General features: G+C 53.4%; 10 protein-coding genes across 10 annotated transcripts; 4 read left to right on the top strand and 6 right to left on the bottom strand.

Annotated features, from left to right (window-relative positions):
* Nucleotides 1-472: 472 nt before the first annotated feature.
* Nucleotides 473-1,459, bottom strand: BDP55DRAFT_689481 (NADH-ubiquinone oxidoreductase 19.3 kDa subunit; the record flags this gene model as incomplete). Its single annotated transcript, XM_060576745.1, has 3 exons — nt 473-923; nt 1,031-1,205; nt 1,447-1,459. The coding sequence occupies 3 exons, from the start codon at nt 1,457-1,459 to the stop codon at nt 473-475; spliced, it is 639 nt and encodes a 212-aa protein (XP_060436170.1).
* Nucleotides 1,460-2,759: 1,300 nt separating this feature from the next.
* On the bottom strand, nt 2,760-4,425 carry BDP55DRAFT_130888 (uncharacterized protein). The gene is made up of 3 exons (XM_060565507.1): nt 4,146-4,425; nt 3,700-3,927; nt 2,760-3,617 (listed from the first exon to the last, which is right to left on the bottom strand). Exons 1-3 carry the CDS (start codon nt 4,223-4,225, stop codon nt 2,894-2,896), a joined length of 1,032 nt encoding a protein of 343 aa, XP_060436171.1. The 5' UTR covers nt 4,226-4,425; the 3' UTR covers nt 2,760-2,893.
* Nucleotides 4,426-5,236: 811 nt separating this feature from the next.
* BDP55DRAFT_642870 (cytochrome P450) lies at nt 5,237-7,998 on the bottom strand. The gene is made up of 3 exons (XM_060573477.1): nt 7,392-7,998; nt 7,237-7,333; nt 5,237-7,167 (listed from the first exon to the last, which is right to left on the bottom strand). The coding sequence occupies exons 1-3, from the start codon at nt 7,513-7,515 to the stop codon at nt 5,436-5,438; spliced, it is 1,953 nt and encodes a 650-aa protein (XP_060436172.1). The 5' UTR covers nt 7,516-7,998; the 3' UTR covers nt 5,237-5,435.
* Nucleotides 7,999-11,025: 3,027 nt separating this feature from the next.
* BDP55DRAFT_722954 (uncharacterized protein) lies at nt 11,026-11,489 on the top strand (the record flags this gene model as incomplete). The annotated part of the gene is made up of 2 exons (XM_060578672.1): nt 11,026-11,397; nt 11,463-11,489. The coding sequence occupies 2 exons, from the start codon at nt 11,026-11,028 to the stop codon at nt 11,487-11,489; spliced, it is 399 nt and encodes a 132-aa protein (XP_060436173.1).
* A 172-nt stretch (nt 11,490-11,661) lies between these two features.
* On the bottom strand, nt 11,662-14,045 carry BDP55DRAFT_722955 (neutral/alkaline non-lysosomal ceramidase; the record flags this gene model as incomplete). Its single annotated transcript, XM_060578673.1, has 2 exons — nt 11,662-12,247; nt 12,298-14,045. The coding sequence occupies 2 exons, from the start codon at nt 14,043-14,045 to the stop codon at nt 11,662-11,664; spliced, it is 2,334 nt and encodes a 777-aa protein (XP_060436174.1).
* Nucleotides 14,046-14,676: 631 nt separating this feature from the next.
* On the bottom strand, nt 14,677-16,440 carry BDP55DRAFT_625999 (uncharacterized protein; the record flags this gene model as incomplete). Its single annotated transcript, XM_060571567.1, has 5 exons — nt 14,677-14,862; nt 14,936-15,328; nt 15,382-15,688; nt 15,799-16,037; nt 16,111-16,440. The coding sequence occupies 5 exons, from the start codon at nt 16,438-16,440 to the stop codon at nt 14,677-14,679; spliced, it is 1,455 nt and encodes a 484-aa protein (XP_060436175.1).
* Nucleotides 16,441-18,482: 2,042 nt separating this feature from the next.
* BDP55DRAFT_689485 (oxalate decarboxylase) lies at nt 18,483-19,943 on the top strand (the record flags this gene model as incomplete). The annotated part of the gene is made up of 5 exons (XM_060576746.1): nt 18,483-18,624; nt 18,688-19,021; nt 19,075-19,170; nt 19,229-19,696; nt 19,754-19,943. 5 exons carry the CDS (start codon nt 18,483-18,485, stop codon nt 19,941-19,943), a joined length of 1,230 nt encoding a protein of 409 aa, XP_060436176.1.
* Nucleotides 19,944-23,215: 3,272 nt separating this feature from the next.
* BDP55DRAFT_626001 (camp-regulated phosphoprotein/endosulfine conserved region-domain-containing protein) lies at nt 23,216-23,797 on the top strand (the record flags this gene model as incomplete). Its single annotated transcript, XM_060571568.1, has 2 exons — nt 23,216-23,251; nt 23,387-23,797. The coding sequence occupies 2 exons, from the start codon at nt 23,216-23,218 to the stop codon at nt 23,795-23,797; spliced, it is 447 nt and encodes a 148-aa protein (XP_060436177.1).
* Nucleotides 23,798-24,548: 751 nt separating this feature from the next.
* On the bottom strand, nt 24,549-25,759 carry BDP55DRAFT_130982 (metal-dependent protein hydrolase). Its single transcript, XM_060565509.1, has one exon. It carries the CDS (start codon nt 25,640-25,642, stop codon nt 24,554-24,556), a length of 1,089 nt encoding a protein of 362 aa, XP_060436178.1. The 5' UTR covers nt 25,643-25,759; the 3' UTR covers nt 24,549-24,553.
* Nucleotides 25,760-26,165: 406 nt separating this feature from the next.
* BDP55DRAFT_722960 (IEC3 subunit of the Ino80 complex, chromatin re-modelling-domain-containing protein) lies at nt 26,166-27,422 on the top strand (the record flags this gene model as incomplete). Its single annotated transcript, XM_060578674.1, has 2 exons — nt 26,166-26,389; nt 26,468-27,422. 2 exons carry the CDS (start codon nt 26,166-26,168, stop codon nt 27,420-27,422), a joined length of 1,179 nt encoding a protein of 392 aa, XP_060436179.1.
* Nucleotides 27,423-27,720: the final 298 nt, after the last annotated feature.

Below are 27,720 nucleotides of genomic sequence, written 5' to 3' on the forward strand. Positions count from 1 at the left end.
AATGATGCAGATTGTCCATGCTCGATATACCACGAAATTTGAAGTGGGATAGTTCAATCTACAACTTGAAGGTATCAAGATCTTGATCCTATTACGACACAGGGCTTTCAGTTAAGTTAAACAAGGTTTTGAAATGATGGCAGAACTTGTAATCTACACGACCGCGATCGTCTGCGGGTGAATCCTCCGCATATGTACATAGCCACGCCCACGCACGCAACCGCATACAAAGGAAAAATGAAGCCCAGCCTGCCGTTATCAAAGGGCCCCAACGTGCCTGGCATACCTCAATCTCCTCCCGGACCTAAGCATTTTCCCCTTTCTACTGACCGCAAATGCCTCTCTGTTTGATATACGGCCCCAAAATACCGCTTTCCCCCAGCTACGCCGTCTCCGTGTCCCCCCGTAGCTTCCATTTCATTCTCGCTTTCCACTTTGGAAAAGAAAAAGCTTTGAACAAAAAGTAGCCAATCTACTTGCGGTACCACATGCGGGTGATCTTGGTGTTACGCATCTTGCGCTGGAGCTGGAAGATGCCGTACATGAGGGCCTCGGAGGTCGGGGGGCAGCCGGGGACGTAGACGTCGACAGGGACGACACGATCGCAGCCGCGAACGACGGAGTACGAGTAGTGGTAGTAGCCGCCGCCGTTGGCGCAGGAGCCCATGGAGACGACCCAGCGGGGCTCGGGCATCTGATCGTAGACCTGGCGCAGGGCGGGGGCCATCTTGTTGGTGAGGGTACCGGCGACGATCATCACGTCGGACTGGCGAGGGGAGGCACGGAAAATGATTCCGAGACGATCCTGATCGTAGCGGGGGGTGGAGAGATGCATCATCTCGACGGCGCAGCAGGCGAGACCGAAGGTCATGGGCCAGAGGGAGGACTGACGGGCCCAGTTCGTTATTACGTCGAGGGAGGTGCTGTGACAAGACAGATTAGTGTACTGCCGTTGGAGAGAGAGAGGACAAGCTCGGTGTTTGATATCGGGTGGAGGTATGTGTGAGGCAGATAGAAGGGGGGGCCGTACAGAGCATATTGCAAAACACCCTTGGTGCCCTCCTGGCTAACCAGGGGCACCTCCTTCCGCTCCTTCTTGATGAGACCGGTCGAGTGCGCAGCGGCGGGGCTGGCGTCCTTTCGTGACGAGGAGGAGATTGAGGCGGCGGCGATTCTGAAGGGGGTGATGGACGCGGTGGGCTTCGCTACAGTGGCCAATTGAGGTCAGTCAAATGCTTCGGCTTCTCTTGCCCCCCATCGCGAACAGAGCTTCAATTGAAACCGCGAGACACATCCGTATCTCCTGCATGGTTTATGACTGGGTCATTGAGGATTCGTCCGGGTAGGCGCGCAATTGGACATCCTTCGAATGGAGATTCGTGGTGGCGGTTGAGGTCCAGTTCCTCGGTAGACCGGAGACGACAACGACTTGGGGGGAGTGCTTACCTCGCAGGGCCATTGAGGCCGCTGTCCTCGTGGAGGAAAGCATCTTGGTGTCCGGTATGGTTTCGTCTTCTTTTCGGAGGTTAATGAGGAGTGGAGAGGGTGTATCGCGGGGAGGGGCGGCCGGCGGAGGACGACGTTCGACAGCAAAAGGGTCGGGGGGGCTCTCTTTTTCGGGAAAGATGGTTGACGTTGTCGACGAGCGTTGATGGTTTTCGCCTCTTTTCTCGCTAATTGCATTAGCGGCGTTTTGATTGGCTGGCCGGCTGCCGGGATGGTCCGGGTGTTTGGATGTTCCTTAGGTAAGCGCGTGGGGGAGCTCACATATGCCCGTCATTATACCAGAGTGTATGAGTAACTATCATGAAACTAGATGATCTACAACTGTAGCCCTCCTCTGCCGGAAGTGATTTATCTAAGTGTATTCGTCATACTATACTTCAGTCTCAAGTACCGTCAAGTAAAATTGCTGCGAGATAGTCTCGCAGAATTACTTCCTCCCTCCTGGAGATATCTGGTTAGCTGACGATGGCCTTGGTGGATGGACCTCTGTGAAGACTGCCATCCATCTCTTTCCCTCTCAGCGTCACGTGCTATAATTGCTGTCGACGTCGTGCGACTTTGAGTTGCCATAAGACACCCAAAGTGACCAGGCTGCCATTGTGCCTTATTGTACGTCTAGTCCCCTCCCCAGACTTAGGGACAAGCATCATGTATCATACCTTAGTAGCTGTCCGTGTTCCAGCTCTAAAGCGCTGTTCAAGTTGTGGACCAGGCACCATTAGCCAATCAAGAGGTAAAATGTACGCAAAGAGTATCTGACAATGGAGTAGAACTTCAAAAGCAGTATATTTCCTCAGGTCATCTCTCATGACTTCTACAAGGGCAAAGCACCCAAAGCAGTCTCAGCGCCCTACCTCCCAGATCCAATATGGAGAATCTGTCGACGTGTTTCCCATCACAAAGGAAACTCTGCCGCCCACCCGCCAAGGTCCATAACGCTATAACTGAAAGAAAACTACAATGTTAGGGAAGGTAACAAGATTCCAATCCCATAAGAATAAGCAAACAAGTCGCACCTAGTCCCAGAAGCGAGGGCCACCGCACTAGGAAGAAGACCGACGGACCAAGCCAAGGGGTCTGACTTAGTTCCCCGGAAATCAGATACGATACTGGCCCTCATTTCGGGAATCCCAATCACGAATTTAGAAAGAAAAAAAAAGGTATCAGCCAAACAGCCACGTATGACGCCAATGAAACGCCCAGAACGCCGCCATTGAGTGACAAGAAAGAAAGAAGCAAGGCGCCTAGTTCGACGCGGTACGAGTGTTCAAATAATGTTGTCGCGAGGTTTCCGTCCAGGTCTTCCTCTTGTGCGTCGCGGGCTGCTGGGAGGAGTCCCACGCGCGCGAGGAGCTCGAGGAAACGTCGTTTTCAGAGCAGATGGGTACTACTTCTTCAGCACGGCATCGTAGAGGCTTACAAGCCCGGTGATGGCAGCACCGGTCAAGATGCCCTTCCACTCTCCATACAGAGCGCCGTTGATGCGGTCGATCGAGTTCTCATTGATCCAGCCGCCAAAGCTGACCTTTTGGGCGTAGACAACGAACGAGATCAAAGCCTTGACGATGCTGAAGACCAAGGGGTCGACATTGTACTCAACGGTCGACGACTTGCGGCCGCGAGGCTGGGGATGGCTCGCCGCGCTCAGGTTGTAAAAGTACCCAAACAGGGAGGGAATGAGGACAGAGGTGAGAGTCCACAGGGCGACGGGCGACCAGAAGGACGAGGTCACGAACAGGAAGGCGTCAGGCACGTAGACGGGGTAGAAGTTGGTGCCCAGGGCCGGAATCGCGGGGATGGTGAAGGCGTAGCGGAGGGGCAAAACCTCGGCTCTCAGGTTCCACGCCTCAAACGCGGCCACAGTGAACAGCACCGATGTGACGGTTGACAGGGAGGAGCGCACAGCCTGGGTGCCCTCCTGGATGCCGGACTGGTCGTACAGCTCTGTCGCACGCTCGCGCAGGGCGACAGTATGACGGTCGACGGCCTCGGCGACATCAGCAGGCGTCGCGGGCAGAGGAATACGGCTCGCAAGAGAGAGGTTGCGGGCGGGAGTTCGCGTCGCCAGTGCGGTGGAGAAAGCAGGCTCCGGGCTCGAAGATTCGGCTCTTCTGTGACGCGTATTAGTCGCGATCCAGGGATGTAGATGACCTCTGAGGCGCATCGCGTAAAGGGTGAGCAAATGTGGCTTACTCAGGTTCGGCCTCGGGCTGAAGCTCCTCGATGGCTCTCGTCGTCCTGCGACGCGTAGACTTGACGAGATCGGTCAAGGGAGCCTCCCTCTTGACGGGTGAGCCGGCAGCCTTGGAGCGACTGGTATAGTAGCCTGCGAGCTTGGGGTTTTGGGAGAACTGAATTGTGTTCTCGGCGAGGTATTCGTCGAGAGTGACTTCCAAGTCGGCCTTTTTCTGGTTCTCGTACCTGAAAGCAGCGCGTTGTTAGCCTTTTCTTGCTTGGTCTGAATAGCATCGTGGGCCATTCTGCGACAGCTCGACGCGCCTCAATCAGTCTTGACGCCGGTCGCAATCGACGCGACAGCAGCACACGCCCAGCCCGAGTGCGACTTGCAGGGTAATAAGAAGCCCGTCACAGCTGCACAAAGTTCGCTTCCGCGGAGAAAACCATAGGAAAATGCTCACCCAGTAAGTCCGGTCAGCTCGGCAATCTCGACGAGATCGCTCTTCCGCTGCCTCGCCAACCACGAGTTTGCGCCCGACATTGTTTGGTGATTCAAACGGGGTAAATGTTACTCAAAAAAGGTATCAGATGAATCGCGCAGACTCGGCGACTCGAGCGGATCGATTACAGAGATGTCTTTGTAGAAGGATTGCAGTGAATGCAGGGCAGATTGTCCTTTAGTGGTGGCAAGTACTTTGAAGGGGTGACGGTTTTGGAGGGGCAGTTGGATGGATGCGGTGGTGATAACGGCAACGATAGCTGGGCTGGAGAGCTAGGTTGTAACTTGTAAGGGTCGGGTCCAGGTGAGGTGTGATTAACGTGTGGATTTTGGGGGGTTCTACGGGGTGAAATGGTCGAAGCGCCTGGGGCGTTGTTTACCTTCCTCGGTCCCTTGTTGTGGTCCTACGGGAAGTGACGCAACGGGATTTCCATCGCTGTGAGATGACTGTTGCCGTGAGTAGTGACTGCTTCAGCTGGTCTTGCTGCAGCGGGCGAGTGTGCTACTGCTGTCTGATGCGCGGGGGAAAGGGGGTGTCCAGTGCCATTGTGGACGTGGACATTGCGACTGGTTTAGCGCGCTTTCCGTCCCCTCTCCCCTCTCCCGGGAGCGGCAGAAGCACTGGAGGTGGGCTCCCGTCCCAGAACTTAAGAAGAAAGCACGGGGTGACGGAGGTGCTGAGGTAAGTGAATGTCACCATTGACGGCTGCAGCCAATCAGACCCACCAACGATGTCCGAATAAGGCAGGGCATGTAAACAAACGGTTTAGTCGCTGGTCTCTGCGCGCGACTGGCCGGTGATCTCCCGCTGATAAAGGAGATGCCAAATAAACGGACGTCAAACAAGCACCCTGTTCAGCAAAGATGGTGCGAGGATATCCACGGGAACACGTGGCATTTCTCTCTCTCACACACTTCTCATATACCGAACGCGAAGTTGTCAACACCTTGAAGCCTCTCGCGATCAACATGAGCTGCCAGGACAACCAAAACGTCCCAGCCAATCAACCACTCAACCACCTCACTACCATCTTGCACATGCTCAACTCGATGACCTGCTGATAGGTTGAATTCTCAGATTAATTGCCATTCTAGCCTCAGTTTCAAGCACATGCAACTCCAACCCTTCTCTCCGCCTTGTACCCTGCCGGGTATTCCCATATATCCATCCTAGAATAAGTACTTTACAGTTTCGAAGACAGCATCCCACGAGCCATGCCAAGGCCACCCAGCTACTATCACTGGTTCCATTCTAAACCGAGTCAACAATGTCGACGAACCTTTCCTCGCCCCTCGGCACAATCCGGATGGGGACAGTCATTCCCTGAGGCAACTTGAGCGTCAACATCGTCGACGCCTTCTTCACAGTCTCTCGGCACTTGTCCTGCGCCTTTTTATACAGCTTCCGCCTCTCCTGCGGATCCATGGCCTCTACCTCGGCGTCCGAAGCCCACTCGTCCACCGCCAGCTCGAGACTGTGCCGCTGAAACACGACGGATAGCGCAGCAATGATTTCGACCTGCGCGATCCGCCGCCCCAGACACGACCGCGGCCCGTCCGAGAAGGGCACGTAGGACCCTCGCACCGGCCGGAACATCTTCTCGCTCGTGTCCGAGCCCTTGTACCCGCCGTAATCCTCCTCCGCATCACCGCCGCCACCGGTCTTGACCTCAGCTGCCGTCTTCGAGCTGGCTCTGTACCACCGTTCCGGCGCGTAGTCATCCAGATCGTGGTCCGCATCCGAAATCTTGCTCGGCTTCGACGGCCAATTTCGCGGGTTACGGTGCGCCGACACCCCCACAATAGAGACACTTGCCCCCTTTGGCAAGACGTACTTCTCCCCGTCCAGCGTGATGATGCCGTCGCCTTCCGGGCTGACCTTTTTGGGAATCTCTACCACCGCCGGTGTCATCCGCAGCGTCTCATTCATGCAGGCACCCAGCATGGACGCCAGCATCGGGTTGACCGTGCTCTCGTAGTTCCACGTGCTCGGATCGCTGTTGCCAAAGATGCCGTCGATATCCTTCTGGAGCTGTCGCTGCACGGCCGGGTTGCAGGCAATCTCAATCAACCCAAAATGCATCGCGTTCGCCGTCGTCTCGTGGCCCGCGACTAACATGATGAAGGCATTACCCGAGATTTCCGATCTGGACAGCTGAGGGATCTTGGACTCCTTGCCCTTTGACAGTTTCCCGTTGATACCCCCGTTGGCATCGGCTCCGTCCCCGTATTTCGACCTCACAAGCTGGCCCATGAGGTCCATGCCGGCGTCGCTGTGGTCGCCGTTCTGCAGGTCCTCAATCTTGTCCTGCATCAGCTCGTCGATGTACTGAACATAGTTGTCGTGCGAGTCAATGGCCTGCTTCGTATACTTGAAGGGCAACAACTTTAGAATCTTGTGCGGCACCAATAACAGAACCAAGATATGCTCCAGCATCTCAGCAATGGCATCGGCAAAGCTCATCGTGTGTCCTGGGGCCGCCTCGAGCGAGCTGTACTTTGTGAGCTTCGGGTCCGCGCCCTCGGGGAGCGACTGTCCCGGCCAGAGCAGGCGCATTCCGAACCCCACGTAGCTGATAATGTTGAGGGCGAGCCGCATCGTATCGTGATCCAGCGTCTGGATGGTCTCCTTGCTTTTCTCCCCGGCCGTGCCCAGCCACTTGCGCGTCATGCTCTGTGCCTGCTTGATCGACTCGGCAAAAACGAGGGAGGCGTTCTTCTCGTTAAATGTCGCGGATGTCACTTTGCGGTGCATGCGCCAGACGGCGCCCTCGGTGGTCAGGACATTGTCGCCAAACTGCTTCAGAATGGCGTAAGTCTCGACTAGCTTTGGGAACTTTTCGCGCTGCTGTGTGATCTGGTGGATGGCTTCGGCGCTGTCGGTCAGGATGAGAATTTGGAAGGGCGATACGACCATAAAAGTCTCGCCGATGCGTGCGAAGGGCTTGTGAAGTAGATTATAGGACCAATTCGGTATGAGGAGTCTATTCGCAAGGCATTGGTATCAGCAGGGGGGCCCGCAATGTACGCTGCAGTCCAGTCAGGGAACTAACTCGAGCCAGTTTTCCCACCAAGACTTAGGTAATGACTTGATGATGGGTAGCCAGAACTTGTGGGTGAGCTGCCATATTATTGAAAAGGGTGACGCGGCTTTGGCACAGTCAGTTCCTGATATAATGGGAATCCGGTTGTATCTTTGAACACATACGGGTGACGACATATGGCAGGCCAACTTTCTTTGCTTCAGCTATATTGCGCTGTAGACCGGAGGCGTAGGCATATACGCCGTAGGCGACCACAGCTGCAGCGAGCACAAAGACTGATGATACCATGATGATGCCAAGTGCTCTGGGAGCATCGAAATGGCGAGAGGTTGCCTAGGGGTCGACGACAGCACGAGTATATCCCAAGTGAAGTCTGATGATGACAACAGCTTGTCGCCCGTTGGATACAATTAGGTCAATGGGAGGAGGGGTTCGAGACCAGTCGAGGCCTGGGTCGGTTTGATAATCTCTAGAGCTTGTGCATCAAAACTGGGGGATGAATCCGATGCCTGCAAAGCAATAACGGGATGCTGTAAGATGTGGTATGCGTTAAGAAAGTCCCACGAGGACGAGAAGGAAAAGAGAAGGAATGCAGAACAAAAAAAAGAATTGTCACAGATCTGTCATGGAAGAAACAAAAGAAGGTCCGGAAACGTCGATGGGGTCGGGGTCCCATCTGGGAAAGCCCAAGGTGCAGGTAGGGGTCGAAGCTCTGGTTTCGGGTCTTGCATCTCCGAAACTAGCAAATACCCCCCTACCCCATTATGGCCCATCTCATGGTTGAGTTGGAGTCTCGAGAAGCAGCCTAGCTTTATTAGCTTAAAAGAGACCCTTGTAATCTAGCTTATTTTCTCCCATTTGCCAATTAGTAGCATGTGATTCGTTGTGACGAAAATGCAGGTGAGGCTTTTGGGGGATAAAAGTATGAGTTGTTCGATACTTCAAGCAGCTACCCATAATATGTCGAAATGTGACGAAGAGGCAGGGGGTGATGAAGAGCTTGTTTGCATCCCTTGGCCATGTGATCCTACTCAGGTCCAACATTGCCCATCGAGTTTGCTTCTCGAACAAACTAGAGGACGTCATCGCCAATGGGGATTCCTCTTCGCAAAAGTCAAATTAGAGGTCTAGGTAGGGTTTGTCAATCACTAAACACACAATCAACTCCCAATTCATCCATGTCGTGACACACCACTCACCGGCCACCTAGCTCGAGGTAGCTGCAGCGAGACACACTGGCCTAAGCTTGTTGGTTTCCAGCGGGGCGGGTCCAACTCCGCGCCACGGAAGGAGTCGCTTCCTTGTTTCCTTCCCCCTAGATATGCTGCAAGCCGCTATTGGCGGCGGCATCTCACCACCCCTGGCTGGCAGAGTTGTCTTCTGCAGGAGCTGTGACAGCTACATTCCAATGGGAGCACCCGCCGACTCAGGGGTGCTTATCGACTGGGCAATCCGATCATAGCAGACTCTTACGCAGTAAATGGTTCGGACAACCTACTGGACGAGAAGAGGGAGCAATCCGCAGTATAAATTTGATGGCGGTCCGGAGACTCTTCGGCCGGTCTGGCTGTTTGATCAAGAGACATGGCGGTGGGAGGCATGACTCGGAAGAGGGCACCCGCAAGTGGGTGACATGATGGTTTGCCGCCCACGCACCCAAAGGGCCAAGACATGCACGGCGGGTGTCAGGTCGAGGCTTGTCTCGGCAGCGCCCGACGCGGGACCAGGGGTTCTTGTCGTTGACACAAAAATCCAAGAAGAAGCAATTATCTGAGGGAACCTCGAGGTTTCTGCGTACCTTACACTCCAAAGAGTTGATGAATGGTTTTCTCCGACTTTGCTGGTGACCAACCTGAACAGGATCGGGCTTTCAAGGGATGTCACCCGGTAACAGAGAGATATAAACGTCAGATGATTTCTCTGGTCAAGTCTGGCTATCTCCAACTTTAGGATGGGCTGGTAAGTCCATTACTACTGAGGAACCGAAGAAACAGCGGCACCGGGCCTTCCAGCTTCAAAGTGCACATGCCTATATATGAATATTCGTCAAGAGAAGCGATGCCGACGGGGTCCCGACTCTGCGCGTCTTTACTCGGATTCTCATGTGCCGAGCTCGAGGGCCTATCAAACTATAATTAATGATGTCCGCCATGAACTTCGGACTTACAACTACCTAGCTCTCTGAAAGAGTCAGCCGTATACTAAGTCCGTATACTAAGCTTTACAACTCCCTTCATGGTGTGTAGATCATTAATTAAGAAGGATGTATGTAAGAAGTGACCGGAGAAGCCCGTTGGACTAACTATATTGCGATGCCCTTAGTCTCGCATACATGCTATGAGACTTTCACATAAGCTTTTTCTGCTCAGTCTCCTCCCAAGTTCTAGTATACATTCAATCCAACCATCCCCTCGGCGGAGGCATCCGCCGGGGCACCAATGTGTACGACATATTGTGTGACGGGAAAACTGGGTATATTGCACTACATTCCTAACTACTAACTTCCGCCCGACCTTCCGCCGCGTGAATTCCTTCCAAGTTCCAGCCCTACGCCCAGACGGCCAACTTCACCCACTCCAACGCACACAAGACCTCCTGGTGCCAGCCTACGTGGGTAGCCAGATCCAGCACGATGGCTTCCTTCTCCGTACGGGTCAATAGACCTCTCAACAACGCCCTCCGGCTCATGATAAGGCGCTTCTCCGCGTTAGAAGCTCTTCTAAGTATAATTTCGAGCCCGGCGTCGATCTACCGGATCTTTTGGTCCGTACCGGCCCGGCTATCTACGGCGTTAGTGGTCTCGCCTAGGCGGATTCTGTACCGCCGGAAGGCTCTACGCTAGTCCTTGGGCTTGCCCTCGCTGGCCATGATTGCCTCGGCGTTGAGCTGGCCGAGGGCGCCTAGCCCGAGAGAGGCCGACTTGCTGATTGACATTGCTGGGTAAGTGTCTCAGCCCGCCGAGTGCCAACTGTGTGTTACTTGACTGGGGTATGTTGTGGTGTTTGTTTGGTGGTGTTTGCTTGGTGGTTTTGCTTGTAAGTGGTGAAGTGTCTGTACTTGTGTATGATATGGAATGTGATGAGGATGGAAAGAATCCTTGCGAGCTCTGGTACGCAAGATACTGGCCATATTGGCCCTTTCTCCGGAAGCCTCTGCGTCGACGTTAGAGTTCAGAACATCTCCGGTGAGTGTGAGTGAGTCTCCTCTGTCCGTCCGCCTTCGACCTTTATGGCCGACCTTGACGATCGACCTCTGCCGTCGACCTTGACGGCCCGCGCCGCCGTGTGAGTATGTCGTTTTGCGTGTCTTCGGCGGTAGGTAACCTAACCACCCGTATTGCATCGTGTCTTTTGGATTGAAATCACTATATTGAGTTGAGCGCGTGTATGGGGCACACTGCGCGTATTGTATAGTTGTATTGTGTACCGTATTGTGTGATTTCCCTTGAAAGCTGATCCCGTTGAGGTTGATCTTTTGCGCCTGTAAAGCTGGAAAAAAAAACCACCACATTCAATCTAACCATTCAACAGGGTAGGTATTCGCCGGAAATTATCATGTCGTCAACCACAAAATCAGCGGGATGTCGTAGAAATGGCAGCCAACGGTGTCCGTATAAGTGACCGTCGCCCTTTACCCCCGTTCCTACACGACCTAGCTATTCCGCCCATTCAATTTTTTTATCTACATATATCTGCTCTTGTGAGACCCTTTATAGAGTCGTTTCTTCGCTAGATCGTCCTGAAACCAAAAAGCAGCATTCCTCCCTCGCTACTGAGAAACCCCCCCCCCTTGCCGAAGATGCGTCTCACAACAACCGCCGCCGCCGCCATTCTCCTCAGCGCAAGCGCCACCATCGCCCAAGCCTGCTCCCCAGGCTTCTCCTCGAACCGCAACCTCTCTCCCGGCGACTACGCCTGGCTCTTTGCAGACTACAGCGTCGACGACGTGGCCGGCTGCAGCAGCCGCTGCGCCCGCCAGTGCACCGCCCCGGGCAAGAGATACGGCGCCTGCATGGGCTGCGCGAGGTGGAAAGGCAACCGCGAGGGCAGGATGGACCTCCCGCCGTGCAGTAAGCCCGTCACGACTGCGAACGATGATGGGGAGTACGAGTGTCACGGGTACGGTGACGGGTTTTGGAATTGTATTACGCCGTGCCCTCCCGGGTATGAGGTATGTTTGATCCCGCAACCTTTTGAAAATAGGTCTGCGAATGCTGATGACGACGTCCCGACTAGTCCAAGGATCTGGGTCGTATTCAATGATCTCGAAGCCTCGAAAAACTTGTAGCATTCTTGAAAGCCGAGCCTTGTGCTCCTTAGCTCTGTGCTCCTTGTGAGCTCTGCATAGCGCTACTGTTCATCTACAAAGACTCACAGATCGCATGATTCCTCCTCCATAGTTTCCGAATCCGGCTCAAACTCCCGTGCCTATCACTCAGTGCAATTTGAACTGCCCACTGACTCCTTCGAAATTTGTAATCTTTCCGCCCAGCGATTTGGAGTCGCCATAGTAGCGGAAGCGGTAGGTCCCGGGCTTCGCGTCGCCCTTCGTCTCCCACACAATCTCAACCTCGCTCGTGGCGAGTATGTCACTCGTCCGCTTCCAGTGGAAGATCAGGTTCCAATCGTAATCGGTCCGTACGGTATCCCATCTCTTAATGGCCCCCTTGTCTATAGTCAACCTCTCCACAGCGGCGTACGTCTGCTCCAGGCGCAAGTTGTTACGAGGGTTGGCTCCAACAAATGTCGCTCTCACGACGTCACCAATGGTATACTTGTCTTCAACATCAGTCTTGACGTCGCCGAAGCTGCGGAAAACGGGCGTGCCATCTCGAACTACGCCAGTGATGAAGCTCAGGGAGCGGTTGGTGTTGTCGGGAGGATAAGGTCCCCCGGCATGAGCAGGAGGTCCCTTGGCGAAGGAAGCTCCCAAGGTAGGGAGATAATTGAGAGTTCGGTTGATGTACGCATCCAGCGTGAAAGGACCATATAGAGTTGAAGCTCCCTCGTACCGTTGTATTCTGTCAAAATTAGTCTTGAGCATCTTGGAGTGCTACAGCTGTGAGCTTACCCGTATTCCTGTGGCGTTGTGATGTAATGAGTGTAACTGTTTGCTGGTCCTCCAATGACTACGACTGGCTTCGCATCAGTTTCTTTGGCAAACAAGGACTCGGCCTGGTGTTTGACAGCATCTTTCCATCGCCTTCCAGCCATGGTCGAAGCCTCGCCTGGGCTGACAATGATAATCAGCTGGCCGACTCTGAATGTTTGAATATCCACAATATTTGGCGTCCATTGATATGGGTTGAATACTTCGCCAACATCAAGTAGGATAGGTTTGGGAGAATGACAAGCGACTTGGTCTTCCGTAGGTGCCTTCAACAGACCACCAACAACCTTCCACAGAGGGTTCGTATTAGTCGAATTCGAGTCGTGCTGGGTGAAGTCGAACGCCCCAGGACCATCAGACGTTCCCGCCGCGAATGAGTAGCCCAACGCCGCAGGACAGGTTCTCACTTCCGTTCCATTGGGAAGCTCAAATTGGAACTCTGACATGTTGTGGAAGGCATGGAATGATTTTACCCATGAGCCACGAACTCGCTGAGCCTTGGTCCCCATATCGTCGAACAGCTTCTTAGCAGCAGTGTACTGTCTCTTGCCAATTTCAAAGCAGGATGAGGCACCGTTATCCTTCTCGCGGAATAATGGGCCTCTGGCGTGACACTTTTGGCTCTTCCCGTCGCTGCATGTGCTTGTTTTGAAGTCGCAAGGCTCGCCGGTATCCTCGCAAAAAGCGCCTAGCACATTTGGGCTGACATCGCCCACATTGGCCTGAGAGAATCCAGCAACGAACCCCTTGGTTGCATCAGGCGACTTTCGCATACTCTTCTCAAATAGCCACGCTGCGACTCCCTTGTTGTCTCCCGAAATGAGGGTATTATTGCCGAGCATAGATGTGCCGTGAGTGGGAAACCATGTCAAGACACCGATGCTCTTGCCGTCTGACGCTCTTTGTAATTTTAGTAATGTCAGGTCTTTTTCAACAGACCCGTCATTCTCAGCGCTGACGTTGTATTTGGCGCGTTCTTCTTCCGGGTTCGCAAGATACGAGTACAGGCTACGGTTGATGTTCGCATCAGTGACCTTTGTTGAGCCAACACTAAGATGCCCCGGCTCTATGCTCTCATGTGCGCGACGGATCGCCAACAAGGTACCGTCAACGATGGCTCTGTAACTCTGCTGATCAAAGCCCTTGCTTGTGATTTGCGGAAGGAGGTAGTTGAGCCAGGCGCCCGGGCCAGAGTGCGAGTGTGTCCCGGTCAGCGCCAGGTTGTGATGACCGTACATGGAGTAGTCGAAGCCTAGCTCAGCAAGCCCGTGAAGAATACCATAGCGAACAGCTGTGTCTCCCGACTGTGTGTCCAGTACGAGGTAGATAAACCTGTCGTTGCGTCGCTCAACGCTTCCTACGATGAAAGCTCGGGCATATAGTCTTTGTCGAAGGCCAGTGCCAAGCTGTTTGGGGTCTGCGTAGCCCATCATGTTGATTTCCACGACCGGGCCGGTAATGTCGGCTCGGCCAGCACCGACAAGATACAAGTCTTTGTCTGCATCGATTTCGGGTTGCTCAAAGGTACCGGGAAACCATTTCCCCGTATCGATGAAGCTGCCTCCTGGGGTATAAAGTCCGTAAACAACGAGAAAGGATAGAATGAAGCCGACTACGCAAACTAGAGCTCTCCGGGAGCTCGGTGGGGAACTTGTTTTAGACGCCGCCGGCAAAGCGGGTCTCTTTTCGGCGTTCCGTTCTACAGGCATATCGTCTGAGCCTGGAAGAAATGGGGTATCAAAATAACATGGATGAAGTGAAGTGTAGAACAGGAAGATGAGAATGGATCACGGGACAAAATAAGGTGTTAGCGTCAAGCCTTCGAGAGCTGTGCGCCGTCAGGCAGTTGCGACACGGAACGTCCGGCCGGACCTCTGTAAGGGAGGGGCGGACGAATGACGCACGCGGCATGAAATTGTTAGTGCAGGACCACCTCACGAACGCCAACTCTTACTCTGATGACTAACTCCGTTTTGAGTTGAACATCTTTCTTTGATCAAGCTCGAAAATGTTTGGATGACATGGTTCAACTTTTGAGGAAGATCCATGACTTTCAAGTGCAGTCACACGCGAAGTAGTAACTATCGGGGAGGCAACTTGCCACATTCATGGAAATAAATCATTACTAAGCGAGGGCGAAACATAGCTAAAGTCCGGAGTCTTAGGCGTAAATAATTAAAACAAACATAAAAAAGATACAGATGGTTACTATATTCCAAAAGAAATGAAAGGCATTCGTGTTTCCGCAGGTTCCATCTCGCCTCCAACCACACCCGTTAGCATCCGGTATAGCATCAGATCAGCAAACCAACAACAGTCGGGTAGTAGTAAGCAGGGACCCTAGTAGTATTTGGGGTTCTTGGGGTCAGTCAAGTCGAAAATGACAGATGAGTGAGGTCGAGCGCCGCCGCGGTCACGAGTGAAGATGCTCTCAAAGTCGATCGATCTGTTGAAGCTGAGGCTTCCATCTGGGAGAATATCGAGCCAGTGACCCTTGTAATCTCCAGGGGTATTGACGATGGAAATCTATCACAAACAATATGTCAGTAAAAACCTCTGTACAGCAATGTCAAACATGAACAAGTATCGCGAGACTCACATCACCACCCTGCACAAAGTATCCAGTGACGAGCAGGTTCTTCTTATCCGGGCTGATCTTGACGTAGTGAGGCCCGATGATTGGCTGCGTCTCGTTGGGGTCGTCCAGTCTTTTGACGTTGTTCAAGTCGGAGATGTCGAGCGCTGCAACGTGGTTCCCCAGAGTGATGGTGAAGTATGCAAATTTGCCGTCATCGGTAATGTCCGAGTAGATAGCCAACGAGTCCTTGGCTTTGGAGCCCAGGTCAAAGAGTAGCTCAGCAACGCCTTGCTTCCCAGATGAATCACGGCGGAACGGGTAGATGATCCAGACTTGGCCAGGGCCGACAGCGGTAGCAATAGCAGCACTCTCGGGGTTGCCTGGGATGAACTTGACATCTTGGATACCCAGACCCTGGAAAGCATTAGATCGGCATGATTCATGTTGATGTGAATGGAGATACTTACGGCGGGGATCGTAATGGTCGAGATGATAGTCCTGTCGGACAAATTCCAGAGGCGAAGGGTGCTTGCTTTCTGAATTCCCAAAGTCGGCTTGAGGATGGTAATAGGCACGACAAAATCAGAGGTCAAGATGATTCCCTTGTTGAAATCCACAGCCAGGCCATGGGGGCTGAACTGCTCGCCGAGAATATTGAGCGTTCCAGCGACATCCTCTGGCCATTCATGGATGATGTCGCCCTCTGCGTTAGTCTCGACGAGACGGCCGGGTGAAGTGCCAACAGCACTGCCCATGTATGTGATGAAGAAACCACTAGTCGCATCATAACGTCAGTATTTCTCATGTTGCTTGGACCCATTCTGACAAGACAGAAACCAGAGCAAGGGCATAATTGGAGACAAGTAGCAAGGACAGTGACTTACCCCTCGGGCTTGGCGCGGATCTCGTCGACAATGGAACTCAGCAGAGCTCGGTTGGACTTCTTGAACTTGGGTGCGTAAGGGTTAGAGACATCGAAGTAAAAGGCCGTGTCCTGGGTCTTGAGCAGAGATAAGAGACCGCCTCCGATGAGTGTCTTCCCATCGAGGGAGCTACCCAGGTGATGAGGAGAGTTTCCGCTCGTAGGCACATCAGTCAGAGCAATGATCTGACCAAAAGTGTCCTAGGAGGCGAGAGTAAAAGTAAGTATTGCTCAACACGCTGGGTTTGGAAGTCAAGTTAGAAGCATAACTCACATCGTCCAAACTGGCAGTGACCAAGAAGTCCTTGTGGATATTGTCACCAGCTCCAGTCCAAAAGTAGCCAATTTTCTTCGGCTTGATGTTGGCGCCGGTGAAAGGAGGGCTCTCGAGAGGAGGCGTCGGAATCTGAAGAATGGGGAGAGGAGGAGCGTTGGAGGCTAGAGGTTCCGTGACTCCCGGGATGGAAGGAATCAGGGGAGGCAAACTGAGTCCCAGGGGACTTCTCTTGCTGGCAGGAGTGTAATCGTTGCCATTGACTGGCCCTGCTGCCGCCGGAGACAGCAGGAAGCCCGTGAGAGCTGCGAGAGAGATCTTGGAAAGCATCCTAAGGTAATTGAGCTGCTGGTAACAGTTCGCTGAAACAAAGTTGTCTGGTTGCTTGAATATGTTCCCAACACCAGATTGCTGGCTCTTGTCTATTGTTCTTATACTCCATTATGAGCTACAAGAAGCGTGGCTTTACAAATAACCGCATCTCTCCTCTGTACGTGATCCCACCTATGATCACATCATGAAGCCCATAAACCTCATCATCCACGCTATTTTGAAGAACGAGTATGCCGTGAACCAAGACGATAATCAAGATGCACCCAAGAGAACTTTCCCAGAGTCATGCAGCACAGGAGAGATGCCTGAACATGTCTCTGCCAAGAAGTCCGGACTCACATATTGCCTATCACAATTCAAAGATTAATAGCCTCTAGCCCTTCGTGGCCAAGTTCTGTTGCTCAAGAGGAAAGACTGCAATATCGTGATCTTGTCGAGCCCGGAAGCTTAGGTGTCCGGTGAGCTCGAGCTGTAGAACACACCACTTAAGTCCTTGACGATGTCTTGACTTCGCGTCAAGCAACGCTAGTGCAGTCCAGCGCTTCGGCAATGAGACCAGAAAGTATGCTTAACGAATGTCAAGAAGTTGATCGACGTTTAAGGCGACCACGCGAATGGCCATGGGGAGATGAAAGACTGCAGATCATCTCTCAACTGGACGACGTAGGTATGTTCTTTGTTGGAAGACAGGGACGAGATGTACCAGACTCAGATAAATATCGATAGTACCGAATGGCATCATGTGGAACGAATAGAAATTCGGGTTCACGTCAGGACTCAAAACGGATGGGTCCAATTCCGCACGAGATCTCAGTGAGGCTGAACGGCAAGGGACGTTGAGGCATGCAACGGAGGCGTCTCTGGACCTACCACTGCGTCGGGCATATCAAACCTTAACTTCTCTAATTTGTGTGAAAAGAACATGACTGAGAGATACTGATGGCGATCTTGTATGTGTTGGAGAGGGCCCTGGTAGTGTAGCGTATTCGTGCTCGACTAGTATGCGGATTGGGTTGACCAGCCATGCTTACTTGCACACGGCTGGCCTCAACATGAGAAAGAGCGTAGACTAGTCAGTGCTTCAAAAATTCACGTGGGGAAAGAGTATGTGCCGTAGCGTTTCTTGTCAATGTTTTCACTGCAATGTTGGCGCCCTCTCTGTGTTGTCCTGTTCGAATCCTCAAAATTGACTGCCAGAGTAGCGGACGAGAAGTCTTGAGAACCGTCTGATTTGCGGTCAAGGATAGCTATGTGTTGAAGACTGCCTCTTTCTATCTTACATTCTCTAGCAGAGTCGAAGTGGTACTGACAATAGGTACCCGTGCCTCTACTTCAGATCAACAAAGATCACGACTTCGCCCCGACTTTGGAGCGCAATACTTAGGCCTGCGATGAAGAAAACCATCACAAACATGCAGCTTACACTCTAGCCAATATCTGCAGTAAGACAAGGTTAAAGTAAATTACCACAGCCCATCGCGTCAAAGTAAGCTTCAGTCAGGCTAGTGAGGTGCCGTCGATAGGGATCAGCGCTCAAGCAGTCTTTCCCCCACGCTTTCCCACGATGTCGTTATTTTCGGACATATGTCGAATAGCCGGGGTCCAACCTAGCGGCGCATCCGATTCAAAGACAAATGCGGTCGATCATCCAGCCAATATCACACCAACTCCCATCGAACACACGTACACACTCTCGAATCTGAAAAAGATGCCGGTGAGACTCCAATTGGCATAGTCAATAGTGTCTACCGGAAAGCAACGATGCCGCTGAATGGTCAATGTCGCCATCGCGAACCGTTGCTTCTGCAGCTGCAACCTCAACGCCATAGTTACTCTTTACTTTGAGCGTGATAGAATGGGAAATTTCGCCATCGCGCCGGGGTAATGAAATATTGACTGCAGAATTGGAGGCGGTGTTTCGAAGGTTAGAGACACTTATAAAATATAGTTTGCAGGTTATCCTCCCCCTTGCGGTGTTTCGTTTCACCTCCCACACTCTGCACCTCCGTCACAAGCCTTGTTTTCCATTACCTGATAGAATGAGACTACTTCAGACCTCCGTAGTAGGACTCATAGGCCTCGTGGCCTTTACGAGTGCCTCGCCTCAAGTTGCGAAGAGAGACTCCCAGTTCAATATCGGACAGCCCATCGACGCCAACGGCAAAGGGGCCCCGATCCTGGGTAAGTAACACGACACACAGCTCAACCTCACAATTACAATCCAAACTGACGAGACGACGCTAGGTGGTACCAATAACGCAATCGACAGAGAGAACCCAGATAACCTCGGCCGGCAATCCACTGACAGCGGCGTGGTGCCCAACTTGAAATGGAGATTCTCTGATTCCAAAACCCGCATCTTCAACGGAGGCTGGGTCCGCGAGCAGGTCATTCAGGACTTGCCTCAAAGCCACGATATTGCAGCGGCCCAGCAGCACATCAAGCGTGGCGCGGTGAGAGAGCTGCATTGGCATCGGGTCGCGGAGTGGGGGTTTGTCTACTCTGGCTCGATTATCATTGGAGCCGTCGGCGAAGACGGAAAAAGCCAAGTTGAGCAACTCAACTACGGCGACATATGGTAAGACCAAGACTCAGTGGTCGAAGACGACTTCATTCTGACGTGCGTTCCAGGTATTTCCCCAAAGGTGCCGCTCACTATGTGCAAGGAGTTGCTGAAGAATCCGAGTTTCTCCTGGCCTTCGACGAAGCCGACTTCGACAAGATTGGGTGGGTCCTCCCCCTTCTACTTGGCACTCGCATAGGGAAATCAACTGACATTTAGAAGAACCACATTCAACATTGTCGACTGGCTGGCCCACACTCCGAGAGACATCTTGGCCAGGAACTTTGGCGTCGACCGTTCCGTTTTTGACAAGCTGCCCGCCTCGAACCCGTACATCCTGAACGGAACCGTGGCAACCACGAACGTGACAGTTCCTCCGGGGCAGTACCTATCCGGCAATAGTTCATTTGTGTACCGCACCTTTGAGCACCCGCCCGAGAAGGTTCCCGGCAATGGCGGCGAGTTCAGGAAGATTGACTCTACCAACTTTCCCATCGCTAAGACTATTGCTGCTACCTTTGTCACCCTGAAGCCTGGCGGGTTGAGGGAGCTCCATTGGCATCCCAACGCGGAAGAGTGGCTTTACTTCCACAAGGGCAAGGGGAAGGCGACTGTATTCATTGGAAGTGCCGCGTCGAGAACCTTTGACTTGGAGGCGGGAGATACGGCGGCTTTCCCTGACAACAGCGGGTGAGTAGATGTTCGTCCGGAGGGAGCGGAATATGTCCTTGCTAATTTGCTGCATAGACACTACATCGAGAACACCTCTGACACGGAAGACTTGGTATGGATCGAGCTGTACAAGTCTGACCGCGTCGTGGACATTTCTCTGACACAGTGGCTCGCTCTCACGCCGCCTGAAGTAGTCGCGCAGACGTTGAAGGTTCCGATTGAGTTTGTCAAGGAGTTGAAGCAGGAGAAACAAATTCTGATTTGAACAGTATGGTTTCTGCACGGAAAGGTGAAGGACTACAGTTCGGAATGATATTGGTCTGCTTTTTCTCTTCTACTATACTTGGTCTGTCCGCATTCATGGCCCGATGCGCACATGGCAGAGGAGACATGGGTGAAGAGAGACGACGGCAATTGAAGAGAACAGCAGAGGCGATGAGAGAATGTCGCTTCAATTGTACAACTGTCTGACGATTCGCTGTGCTCGAAAGATGTGGTGTGAATAGAAGAGTATGGGTATAATTCTCAATGGCGAAGAAGCTAGCGTTGGGAAAGTTTCACTTTTTAGAACCTATTACTTAGATTTGTTGTAATTAGTTGTTCACTCAAGTTATCAAATGACCGTGGAAACTCAATTGCTCACAGAGCTACCCAAAAGTTCAAGTGGGTGGGCAACCGTCACGAGGTCACGATGGCATCCAGCGACTCATATTTCGCACTTGAACTTGCAGAGCAACGAAAGCCTGATAAGCGGGGAACGAGAGGAGACACACAAGGAAATAAGCGCCTCGACGCCAAAAGTCCGAAAGCATCTCCAACTCCATCATTTCCCCAATTGAGAGATGTAGACGGGAGACGGGAACGGAAAATTCGGTAGGATGGCAGCACACGTTATGCAGGCAACCCCCCGGCGGACCATAGCCGGAAACTCTATCAGCGAACTAGCAGCTCTCTGGAGTCTGGTCAAGCCGTATCACTGTGTGTAGAAGTGCTGTGTGGGCAATGAGGGGTGGGAAAGGTTGATGGGCTGTCAACACTACCAGTGCTGGATTCTAAAACCCCCCAATCACGCGGAATCGTATGATTGGGGATAGATTGTGCAATGGTGAATGAAGCCATTGGCGAAGGGGAGGGTTGCAGAAAGCATCCCACTGACCGCTCGCGAGCTATCTCGGCTGCCATCGCAGCGAACCTTCCTTGGGTCGTTCCGTCGTATCATGAGCTGCCTTGGCGAAGCACGGCGGAAAGGGAACGGCCACTTTCGATTCTGAGGACATGGTGGTGTGAAGAAAGGAATAAGAAACGCTGGGACGGACGGCCAAGCCACCCCTCGTTCGGTCTGGTTTAGTAGGCAGACGGCAGTTGTTCCGAAGCAATCACGACTTGGCCATAGGTTGAGACCACGTTGGGGGCGGAATGCGGGGAGACAGGACTAGAGACACTCGAGACAGTGGTAGGTATCCGGACAACATCGAACTCTCCCAGATGATGGACTGTGTGATTTGACGAGGACGAGCTCTGATATCGTTCCTCTATTCTCCCTGACCGGTATGGCAGGGATGACAGCTTTACGTCACTCCGATGCCTTCTTATTGCTATATCAGACATGGGGGATCATCCCCTCCATTGGCTAGGTGTCGCACCTGGGATTGCCGTTTGCCAGTCAAAAGGCTGATAAGGCATCGCGATGAAGGGGTCGAAGGTCGCCATGACGGGTAAAGAGCCTGGGAGCTTGGATCCGGTTCTCCTGATAGTGTCGACCGGATATGCGACCCGCGGGTCGGCCGCAGGTACCACGGACGGCAGATATTAGGAAGCCAACGAAAGACGGAGCATTGATACAGGTCGATCTGATGGCCGTGCTCTCCCATCGAGACCCTAAGGATCGCCAGGGTACCGATCAGGGCCATCACCTTGTTGTTCTTGGAATTCGTTTGCCTCTGCGGAGACTAGGAACCTCTGGTCCAAGAATTGCGTCGTATCCTCTGTGTGGCAGTGCTTGAACACGACTGACCCGGCACGACAAATATGAAGGCCGTGGAGGAACAGCTCATCCCTTCCGTATGGGGTCGGGACCGAGAGGTCAAGTGAACAGCAGGAGGGTTTCCGGTAGGACGGCACGCTGTGTCATCGGCAACGGTTACGCAGCCCGCGGTGGAGACGCGTTGCTGGTGCCGGGATGCTGCATTGGTCGGGAAGGGAGTGACAAACGAGGGATTGGGCTGCTGCTGGTATCCGTACGGATACCAAACATATCTTCTTGTGCCACAGGTAGAAAGGGTTATGTCAAGGGTTGAGACTTGAAGTAGGGAGACGATGGTGACAAACTTGAGTCTAGGTATGGGACTCGAACTCACTCGCGAGTTCCACGAGTGTTCTCGGGTGACAACCAGCATCATGTGAAGCAAGTTGCAAGGTGAACCATGTCTCGTCGCGGAAGCAGCCCCTAGCAGGCACCTCTCTGGGCAAATAGGGACATCTCCATGTCGTGGCTGTTCCATGAAAAGACGTCGCCGCCCCGTTATTTGTGTGTCATCGCGACCCGGCCAGAGTTGGGCCCAATGGAGCCGGATGGGCTGGCACAACAAGGCATTGCGCTGCAGAACGAGGTTAATTACACGGCGAATCGTCTATAGGCGGGGGATTAGGAATGGGTAGCCCAGCAATAACACAGACTGTAAACATTCATGCAACCTATGTGAATGGATAGTTCGTCGATGGGATGGGCACTTCCTTCACAGGATTTGAATCTGGATCTCGACCTGGACCCTTCTTTTTCTCCTTCTCTCTCTGTCTATTGTTCTACACTGTGTAGTTAGTCTTCCCTTATGCTTTGCGCTTCTTTGCGGTGGACGGAAACCAGATGAAACCGAAATTTTCCCAGCTCGCATGGTTAGGTATCCGCAGACAAGTTGATCGTAGTGGTCATAATCCACCGTATCCTCGAACCCAATTGCCCTACCCTGACCTGTCAATTTTTCGCATCCGCTCGTTCTAATTCCCAGTGCCTCTCGCCGTTCTTATGCCATTACGTGGTTTACCTTGGAGGCCCATATTCACCTTACGAGGTTTGAATTACATACCCATTATCAAGATACCTTTAGAAGAAGAGTCACAGTTAGTACGTACTGCCATCTACCTAGCATCCTAAGCGTAACCCCGATAGATAAGTATGTACGGACGGCAAGAGCAGTGAAGGTACTCCTTCCGAGTGGTAGGTAATAGAGTACGTACTTCCTCCAGCCGGCTCGCTCTGGCGTTGGGCCGGCCTGCCTTCACTGTCAAGCTCCTCAGGTCCCCCCTCTCCCCAAAAAAGAAAGGGGCCCCGCAGAAAACCGCACCCGCCGCCTTACAACCCACCTGCACCTCCAACTCCCGTCACATTCGCACCTGCATCCCACTTCCGTCTACCTTACCTCCAACCGACCTCCTCCCTAACTCTTTCTTCCACCAATCTTTTTTTCGTCTTCTTCACATTGCGAGCCTCTATCGAGCAGAAGAAACACCTTCTTATCCAGTGCGAAACCAGCCAACAAGATGAACCCTCTCCAGAAGAACAAGGTCGACGTCTCGGTACGTTAAACCCAGCCACTCGCTACCCAATGCCCCACCTTGACGATGAAGCCCGCGATGGCATCACGACTTGCGAGGCAGTTCAATTCTCACTACGTTACTTGATAAATCCGTTACTAAACTATACCATCATAGTCCCTTTCCCCCGAGGAACAACGTCTTTTCCGCCTTTACGGAAAGCTCCCCTCTCGCTCCGACCACTTCGCCAAGCACTTGAAGGACCGCAAGTACTTCGATTCGGGCGACTACGCCATGTCCAAGGCGGGCAAGGGTGACAGCGTCGATACTGGTGCCGTCGGATCCCAGCACCCTGTTCCCGAGAACATCCCCCATCTCTCGAGCCCCGTCAACAACTCCTCCTCCTCCCTCAACGGCAACAAGCACCACGGCAGCATCGCCGCCGGTGCCCACGCCGGCAGCCCTGTCAAGGAGGCGAGCTTCCTCAACAGAGAGACCAGTGCTGAAGAGGCCGAGCTTAAGGGCCAGGAAAACACCTCTCCAGTCGACGGAGCCGCAAAGACCGAGGCTATCCCTATCCGGAGATGAGGGCCCTGCAGGACCTTTTCGTCTATACTCTCTCCCTAGTCCCAAGTTTCGTAGGGGTGTTGTTGAAACTATACGGCGGCAAATTGGGTTGTTTCACAGGGCCGGTTTTTACTACGATGTTATGATGCTGTGTTGATGTTTTCACGGGTCTCCTAGGCGTTAGAATGGGGTTGGGAACCAAGTACAAATGGTTGTTGAAAGGAATGAGACGCTTGTCTCTGAGTTTGTCTGCTGTGGAAGGACTTGCAGATTACGACGCTCTCAAGGTCGCGCCACTGGATATCCTGTCCGCGATGTACGGCACTATTGCGAAGATTGAAGCATTTCCGTACAAGCTTTGTTTTAGGACTGAAGGAGGAGGATGAAAGAAGAACGGCAGGCATATGGAGGCAAATAAATCGAGACCCCCTTCGTCTTATCCGTATGTGCGCATGGCCATACATGCGTTTCTTACATGTGACGGCCTTGTTGGTTCTTGCGGACGCTCGCGTTTCCCTCTCCCCAGCACCATCTCAGGACAACCCTTGTCTGCGGACCTATTGGGACTTTCCATCACCTGCACGGCTCGAGGGTTCGCAGTGGGCTCGATCCGTGCAATTAGTATCACAAAAATGCTTACAGTTTTCAATATTGAAATGGAGATGTTGCGGGGACCCAATCTGTTGATGAGCAATAAGACACTTCTTTTGATGCCATACGCCGTTCCGTATCCCAGTAACCTTCCTCCCAGTGGACAATCTCTATAGGTGCCCTTTTTCACAGATCCAGACCCTTGATCGCCATATCCTTGGCGCCTTCAAAAGTCTTGTTTCCTCCAATGAAGCCAGCCGCGTGGACAAAGACGCAGCCGGGGATGCCAGAGATGCCGTCCAGTTCCGCATCTCTGAATCCGCGCCACGCCTCGGGCAAGGGCTTGCGGCTCTCGAAAGAGTCCTTGGTGACGGGTACTGCCTGCACACGCCACTTGGCATCGGGTGTAGGCTTCTCAGGGTACAAAACGTACACCACCGAGGGGTTGCCTCCCTCGAGGGAGTAGAGGTGGTCCTTCCAGGGTGCGCTCTGGCCCTCAAGAACGAGCACGCGGCCCTGGGGGTCGTACTGGGTGCGCTTCTCGAAGGCGGCCTGCACGACGGCGCGGGCGGGAAGCCAGGCCTTGGTGTAGTAGTCCAGGTCGGCGTCAAACTCCTCGCCGATGCGGCGGCTGGCCTTGACGAAACGCTCGTCCTCGAGCTTCTGGGCCTCGACGGGGTCAGAGGGGACCGGATCGTTCCAGTTGGCGTTAAGGCGGCCGACGACAGAACCGAGGGTGAAGGCGCCCTCGCTGAAGCGCTTCTCGAGACCGGCGGCGGCGACGGCCTTGGGGTCGTAGACGGAGATGCCGTTGTCGTGGGCGTCCAGGGCCTCGACGAAGCTCTCGTACAGCTTGTTCCACAGCAGCTCGACTTCGGCACTGTCCTCTGCGACAGGGGTCTCGGCGCCCTCGCTGAGCGTCTGGGCGATGATGGCCTTGCCAAAGTGCATAAAGACGAGGCCGGCGCTGGAGAGCTTGGTGTTCTTGCCAGGGAAGGTGGTGACGAAGCCGCGCTGATGGTGGTCGTAGCGCTTTTTGCCGTCGTCGTACTCGCCGCCGACGTCGACGACGGTGTGGCAGGTCTCGAGGAGCTTGGGATCGCGAGTGCGGATCAGTTGGGAGTCGTGGTAGGTGGGCAGCTTGCGCAGCATGTGCACCGCGAGGGCCTCATCGGCGTGGAAGTGGCCATTGTGGGTGCCGATGGTGACGGGTGACATCTTGAGTCTCTTTGCTGCGTTTTCGGCCATTCGTAGAGGTTTAAAGAAGCGGAACATACAATTGAGGGACGGGAACGAATAATTACGAGATTTTGAAATAAAAAAACGTTTGTGGGAACTGCAGTTCAATGATTTTCGACAAGTCTCTCTCTCACTGGTGAAGGAAGAATTGGAGAGTTTGAGATGTGATAGTCACACCCCACTTTGACGCACAAGGCCCACACCCTCTCTCACCTTGGAAGGTCGCTTATCTGAACTCCCCGCGTGGCTCTAATCTTGACGCTTTTCCCAAGCTCTCACTGGAGAGAAGTGGCCAGGAACGTGCATCGTAGCCTCGTCGTCGCCCTGCATCCGCGCGCCCGTGGAAACTCCATATTCAACCAACAGTCAGCCGTAAATGTCATCAATACCAACCCCAAATCTTTCCCATCGCCAATGGTAGAATCCTCTCGCCATCCGCCATCTACCATCAACAGCCTCTTTCTTCAATCGATCGAAACAATCTTCGAATCACGAATAATTGCTTCCTTCTACAACTAACGAAAACTCCCCCGTGTCGCCCGCGCCCATGCCATCCGCGATGAGCGACGCCAACGGCACCGTCGCCACCCGCGACGTCAAGGCCGAAGGTCAAGAAACCGAAGATGAGGAAAATGGAGAGGGAAAAGCGACATACAAGTCATGGAAGAAGAAGTACCGCAAGATGCGCATCACATTCGATCAGAAGATGCACGACTGCGAGGAATTGCACCGTCAAGAGTCACTAGCGCTTGCCACTGCGAAGCGCATCGCCATCGAGAACGAGTGAGTATTTTCTGGCGTCTATCAACTGTCATGTTCCACGTGAATTATTGCTGAACGGTTGCTAATCCACTGTGCCAGTCGCATACTCGACCTGCTCCTAGACATGAACTCCTCGGCTCAGCTGCCCTTCGACAAGCGCTTCGATCTCTCCCAAGACCCGCCCAAAGATACATCGTTTCCACCTCTTGATGTCGACACGTCTGAGAAGAAGTCTGATGAACCTACCAAGTCGTTGGACACACTCCTTAAGGAGGTCCCGCATTATACCTACTCCCAAGCAAAGGAGCAGGATCCCACCGTCGTGGCCGATATGGAACCGTTTTCCGGCGAGCCTCATCCTCCTTCGTTCCTGACGACCGATGATATTGATGACTATATCCACGACGTGGACCGACGCATTGACTCCGATAACCTGCTTCCAACACTGGCCCCTGTCGCCCGCAGCAACGCTCCTCTCCCGGAGACCAACCCGCACGCCCTGTCCCAAACGATCGCGATGAAGAATCCTACGAGCGTCTACAATTGGCTCCGTAAGCACGCGCCGAAGACCTTCCTACAGGATGCCGAGAACGCCGCACCCGCCGGAGACGAAGAAGCAGCCGAGGCACCTCCGACAGACGGCCGAAGGCGACGCGGCGGAGGCGCGTCAAGGGGTGAGACCCGGGGCGGCCGCGGATCGCGAGGCGGTAAGCGCGCCTCGCTCGCAGCCGTACGAGCCGAGAAAGCTGCGCAGCGAGCCGCAGAGAAGGCAGCCGCAGCGATGGAAAGGGCGGCCGCCCTGCGCCGTGACGCCGATAGCTACGACCACAGCATGGAGGAGGCCGACTCGGACGGCCCTAGCTTCGCGACTCCGGCCACGGGTCGCGGCAAGAGAAAGCGCGCCGGTAGAGACGACGATGACGGGTACCGGCCCCGCGGCTCGAGCAGCAGGCCGACTAAGAAGAAGCGGAAGAGCGAGAGCGCTGACGTGAGCACCCCGACCGTATCTAAGAGAGGTCGTAAGAGCGAGCTCTCCCGCGACAGAGACGACTAGAAGCCGCGTCGACGTAGATTACCAAGTTATTCGTCAGATGACCGACTTGTTTTTTTGGGAGGCCACTCGATATATCACGAGCAATCGGGCTAGTATGCTTGATTGAAGCACAGAAAACTTTCTTTCCTAGACTTGTACACTACATCATGCATCGATGGATTCTCTTTTCTCTTATTTTCCTTTGAACTTTGTTGTTCTTTCCCACGCCCCATATGGTGCGCGGCCTCATGAGCAATGTACGTGGGGTGGGCACAAATGAGAGATAGGGGGCGGAAAGACAGTGAGGGCGAGACGGGAG

Source organism: Colletotrichum godetiae (assembly GCF_030913485.1).
Source record: "Colletotrichum godetiae strain CBS 193.32 chromosome Unknown BDP55scaffold_2, whole genome shotgun sequence".
In the NCBI taxonomy this organism is placed as follows: Eukaryota; Fungi; Ascomycota; class Sordariomycetes; order Glomerellales; family Glomerellaceae; genus Colletotrichum; species Colletotrichum godetiae.

Bases quoted from the DNA above. Each gene is read 5' to 3' on its own strand.
- BDP55DRAFT_130888 (XM_060565507.1), bottom strand. From the start codon at position 4,225: ATGTCGGGCGCAAACTCGTGGTTGGCGAGGCAGCGGAAGAGCGATCTC. The intron at 3,928-4,145 runs GTGAGCATTTTC...CGCTGCTTTCAG, and splicing joins GAGCTGACCGGACTTACTGG to GTACGAGAACCAGAAAAAGG. The intron at 3,618-3,699 runs GTAAGCCACATT...TACGCGTCACAG, and splicing joins CAGCCCGAGGCCGAACCTGA to AAGAGCCGAATCTTCGAGCC.
- BDP55DRAFT_642870 (XM_060573477.1), bottom strand. From the start codon at position 7,515: ATGGTATCATCAGTCTTTGTGCTCGCTGCAGCTGTGGTCGCCTACGGC. The intron at 7,334-7,391 runs GTATGTGTTCAA...ACTGTGCCAAAG, and splicing joins CCTGCCATATGTCGTCACCC to CCGCGTCACCCTTTTCAATA. The intron at 7,168-7,236 runs GTTAGTTCCCTG...CCTTGCGAATAG, and splicing joins TGGTGGGAAAACTGGCTCGA to ACTCCTCATACCGAATTGGT.
- BDP55DRAFT_130982 (XM_060565509.1), bottom strand. From the start codon at position 25,642: ATGTTCCGCTTCTTTAAACCTCTACGAATGGCCGAAAACGCAGCAAAG.